This window comes from Alosa alosa, chromosome 21, assembly GCF_017589495.1.
Source record: "Alosa alosa isolate M-15738 ecotype Scorff River chromosome 21, AALO_Geno_1.1, whole genome shotgun sequence".
NCBI classification, from domain to species: domain Eukaryota; kingdom Metazoa; phylum Chordata; class Actinopteri; order Clupeiformes; family Clupeidae; genus Alosa; species Alosa alosa.
In genome coordinates this window covers 17,960,339-17,965,305 of record NC_063209.1, presented here as the reverse complement: position 1 = coordinate 17,965,305, position 4,967 = coordinate 17,960,339, and the positions used below count along the sequence as shown (strand labels likewise).

General features: G+C 42.4%; 1 protein-coding gene across 3 annotated transcripts in view; it reads left to right on the top strand.

Annotated features, from left to right (window-relative positions):
* The window catches only part of LOC125286281 (b(0,+)-type amino acid transporter 1-like), a 10,047-nt gene extending 7,792 nt beyond the window's left edge, over positions 1–2,255 (top strand). For 2 of the 3 annotated variants that reach the window (XM_048231216.1, XM_048231215.1), the window contains exons 12-13: positions 1,008–1,182; positions 1,511–2,255. In XM_048231216.1, coding sequence (XP_048087173.1) covers positions 1,008–1,182; positions 1,511–1,572 — 237 coding nt within the window. In that variant the 3' untranslated portion in view covers positions 1,573–2,255. Of the gene's footprint in view, positions 1–1,007; positions 1,183–1,510 lie in introns of those variants that run through there. The other variant, XM_048231217.1, reaches the window with a different exon arrangement.
* The last annotated feature ends 2,712 nt before the right edge of the window (positions 2,256–4,967 follow it).

The window sequence follows — 4,967 nt, the reverse complement described above, 5'->3', positions numbered from 1 at the left end:
TATTCCAACCACTCCTGACATTGCAATTGTAAATGAGGCTGTGAAATCTGTATTTATCGTTGAGGTGGGCTGCTGTTTTGACCTGTATAGCTATGGACACTTGCTGCTATTCCAAACTATTGAAATATCAACCATTGGTAGATCTCATTCACCAACTTGGATACAACTGTAAACTACAGTAGTAATCCTGGTATTTGGAAGTTTAGGCCATGTCCATAAGAATGTGGTAAGGATGTGTGTGTGGAAGTTTAGGCCATGTCCATAAGAATGTGGTCAGGGGATATCCCAATGTGCTGCTGAGTATTATAAATGGAAGGACCCAAAAGCATATTATTATTATTAATGACTCTTTTCCCAGAGTATTTTGGATTAGATCCAAACATTTATGGTGTAAAACTTAACTGGTTCCATCATAACACATCTGACAATGACTAGTTTAAAAATATTCCAACCCTCCTGACATTGCAATTTGTAAATGGGGCTGGCGAAATCTGTATTTATCGTTGGGGTGGGCTGCTGTTTTGACCTGTATAGCTATGGACACTTTGCTGCTATTCCAAACTATTGAAATATCAACCATTGGTGAATCTCATTCCACCAACTTGGATACAACTGTAAACTACAGTAGTAATCCTGGTATTTGGAAGTTTAGGCCATGTCCATAAGAATGTGGTAAGGATGTGTGTGTGGAAGTTTAGGCCATGTCCATAAGAATGTGGTCAGGGGGATGCAGTTAGGGGGGCTGCAAAAAAAGGAGGCAAAAAGACTTGCAAAATTCTGCTCTGTTTCAGCCATTATAGGGAGCATGCAAATATGGAGACCATGGAGATGTTTTGTTTATCCTTAATGTGCTGAGTATTATAAATGGAAGGACCTGTAAAAGCATGTGAGCCATGTAGACCTGTCACCTTATTAATGACTCTTCCCAGAGTATTTGGATCTTGTTTTCCTTGCTTGCCTTTCAGATCCAAATAAAAGCATTTATGTGTGTGTGTGTGTGTGTGTAGGTCCCGGTGATGATTGCGGTGTTGGTGGTGGTGGTGTCTGTGTACCTGGTGTTGGCCCCAATCATAGATAAGCCAGAGCTGGAGTATCTCTACTGCACCATCTTCATCCTCAGTGGCCTCATCTTCTACCTGCTCTTCATCCACTACAAGTTCCAGTGGAGTCACACAATCATGCGTGGGTACCACACACATACACACACACAAAGATGTGTAAAAAGATTCACCGATATGTATCGGTAACTGATAAGTAATTAGTTGCTTTCCTAAAGCATTGTTCCTGATTAATCCTCACCTATAAATACACAACTATTAATGTTTTGTTCTTTGTAATACAAAGTGTTTATTCATTGAAATGTCTCTGTGGTTTTAGTCCATAAGATGGGTTGAAACATGTAAGTAAATGATTATCTGATTTATTAAATCGATGTGGACTCGCTGCCATCTAGCGTTATTTATCTTCCAGCCAATCATGTGTAACCTCACTGCCATGTCTCCCCCTACAGGGCCAATCACCATGCACCTGCAGCTGCTGATGGAGGTGGTTCCCCCAGAGAAGATGAACTGAAGAGCAGCACAATACCCCCACACACACACACACACAAATCAGTCAAAACAATGCATTCTTGCTGAAAAGGGAATCAATACTACAGGGTCAGGTTATGCCACCAGAGCACATACTGTCATACTGTCATTTGGAGAAATGACTACAGTGTGTCCAGACTATTCAGAAGCGTCCTTGTTTGCTCAGATCATGAAAACCCATATAGGGGTGTCTAGACCATTCAGACCCATATAGGGATCTAGACCATTCAGACCCATATAGGGATCTAGACCATTCAGACCCATATTGGTGTCTAGATCATTCAGACCCATATAGGGATCTAGACCATTCAGACCCATATAGATCTAGACCATTCAGACCCATATAGATGTCTAGACCATTCAGACTCATATAGGAATCTAGACCATTCAGACCCATATAGGTGTCTAGACCATTCAGACCCATATAGGGGTGTCTTGATCATTCAGAGTCAAATTAGCGTCTCTGGAGAATTCAGAACCAAACAATAAGTATTCTTCTCCTGGGCATATGCTACTGGACACACAAGCTGATGCCAATCCCAGCACTCACAGGTTGGGTCTAGCAGTGCTGTGCATTCTAATGAATATAGTGACATGTTGTGTAATGTGTTCTTAATCATTTATTACCGTTGTTGAGAAAAGAGAGCAATAAATGTATAAGGCCAAGCAGAACTCTTTGTAATTCTTTAGTCGACTCTTGAACTGTTTAATCGTCCTCCAATACAGTCAAGTTCACACAAACTATGTTTTTTTCCCCACAAAAACACATGTGAGAAGTGACAAAGGAAATGACAGTCAGTATGTAGTGACATGTGGAAGGCTAGCTGATTCTGAATGGGAGATCCATGAAAAGGTCTTTTAAGTTCAAAATGTAAACTAGAGGAAAAAACACTGGAAATCAATCCGGTTTATCCGAGGTATGGGTGCATATCAAGGCACCACAGGACCACATTCATACAGGGCCTCACTTATAAAGGTTGCTATGCACAAACAAAATGTGCACATTTCTACTCACCCTTTCATCCAGAGCTAGCCAACAAGGAACCATATTGACGTGTGCAATTTAAAATGTAGGCTATAATAGTGTATTAAGATAAGACATTTTAAATAATCTGATTCATAATCTCCACATTTTTTTAACACGCTCATACATGCATGCACAATTCAGGCCAGGTCAGTATTGATAATGAAAGGACTGCTTAAAGATGTGTGCTGCACGGTTTTATAAATCAGAGTATTTTCAATATTTCAACTCTAATCAAAACTCATTTAAGATATCTATAACTTGATCATAGATATCTACAATTAAATTAGGCCTATGACTATCCCTAACTCCAGTTTGAGATATCTACAACATCATTTTGACTAGTCATAATTCCAGTTACAGATATCTGCAACGTCATTTCGCCTAGTCAAAACTTAATTCAAGATATCTGAAAAGGAACATGTAGATATCTTGAATTGAGATGAATTAAATATATCTATATAGTTATGACTAGTCAGAATCAAATTGATAACTATATCTATGGCAGATATCCTTAATTCACATAGTGGATATCTGCAACTGAATTGTAGATATCCGTAATGATAAATCCCGTAGAAATGAATGGCACACGTGGCGTCATTTGTCCTAGGAAGAATGTCTTTGTGGATATCTGAAATGACAATTATGGATAGGAAGAATGTAGTTGCGGATATCTGAAATGTTCATTTTGACTAGGCAAAACTGAAATACAGATATCTGCAACACATATCCAGTCTAGCTGTTAAATGTTAAAATGGCTTGCCATAAGCGCTAGCCTACACCTGGCTGAATGCAATTTGCAGATTGGGACTGGGCTGAATGTGGGGCGGGGCCCTAGATTCGAAAAGCAGTGGAGTTTTGATTCCACCTTGCAATTTTTAGCCGCCAGGTGGCAGTGTTGACCACATATCCTAGATTACACAGACATTCACCAGCCCAGCAGTAGAACACTTGCAGGCACTCTTCACAGAATAACCTCTAGTTTTTTTTTTTTTGCTACTCTATTCTTGAATCTACGGAGCCTGTGAGGTGACATGAAAAAAAATACTGAGAAAAGGTATGTACCTGGGACAAACACTGACTAGGTTTGCGAGATCTTGAGTTTGTTTTTGCGAGATCTTGAGTTTGTTTTGCGAGATCTCGAGTTTCTTTTGCGAGATCTCATGTTTCTTTTGCGAGATCTACGCCAAATCTTAAGGTTACTCCGCGTAACCCGGTTCTCTGATAGCATGGTGAGGTATCTCATTATGGGACCGCCCCTCGCGAGTTCCCCAGAAGCCATTATTTCATTCGCCAGCCACCATTGGCTGGGCGACTGGCATTATCTGGCGTGGAGGAGGTACTTCCTCCCCCCCATATTCTGGTATAGCGTCATTTGCTTCAGTCTAGCTAACCAACCTCTTCTAAAGCCACGGCAAGGAGGTGGTCTGGTGAATACCTCACTCATGCTATCAGAGAACCGGGGTTCGTGGGTAACCTTAAGTTCTCTTTCAAGCATTCATTGGTTATCTCACTATGGGATATCGTGACTCCCGGATTGCCAGACAAGCTTGCGATCCCCAACAACATCAGTCGCCCCGGCGTCCCAGTGCCCTAACACTGAATGTGCCAAAGTCGGGGCAGTGACATCAAGTCTGTAAAAACCTGACAAGCGTTGTCGGGTTTTGCCCAACACGCTACCAAGCATACATCCTCTATGGGGAAGCCCTGAAATAAAGCCCATGATGTCGACATTCCTCGGTGGAATGGGCTCGAAAAACTGACTGGGGGTTGTAACCCCTTAGTAATTATAGGCCAGGGCAATAGCATACAATCCATTGTGATAGACACTGCTTAGTGGCGGTCTACCCAGATGTGACTTTGCACAAGACACAAACAGCTGTTCCGTTTTCCTTAACTCCGGCTGTTTGTCCGCGTCGCTTATAGCGCCCTGACGGACAGGCGCGCATTCAGCGCTCCTGCTCCTGCTCGGGCCCGATGGGTTAAGCAAAATAGTTCAATCGGCCGACCACGACAGTGGCGGGTTGAAAACCTTGGAATGAATGCTGGGTTGGGTTTTAATACAACCCTCGAGTCACCGGGAAAAATTGCATACAGGCTGTATGCACAGATAGAACATGAATATAAACTACGCCGTTTAGCGTAGCCAAAGCCACCAACAAAGCCGTCTTGAGTGAGAGCACTTTAAGATCAACTGTTGTAATGGCTCGAAGGGAGGCGAGACAGAACATCAAAACCATCGGCAGATCCATGAAGGGGGCCAGTGGTTTAGAAACGGGCGAGGCGTCGAGCCCCCTTTCATAAATTGGCGTGTGAGAGGGTGCTGGCCCGCTGTTTTGTCCCCAAAGCCTACA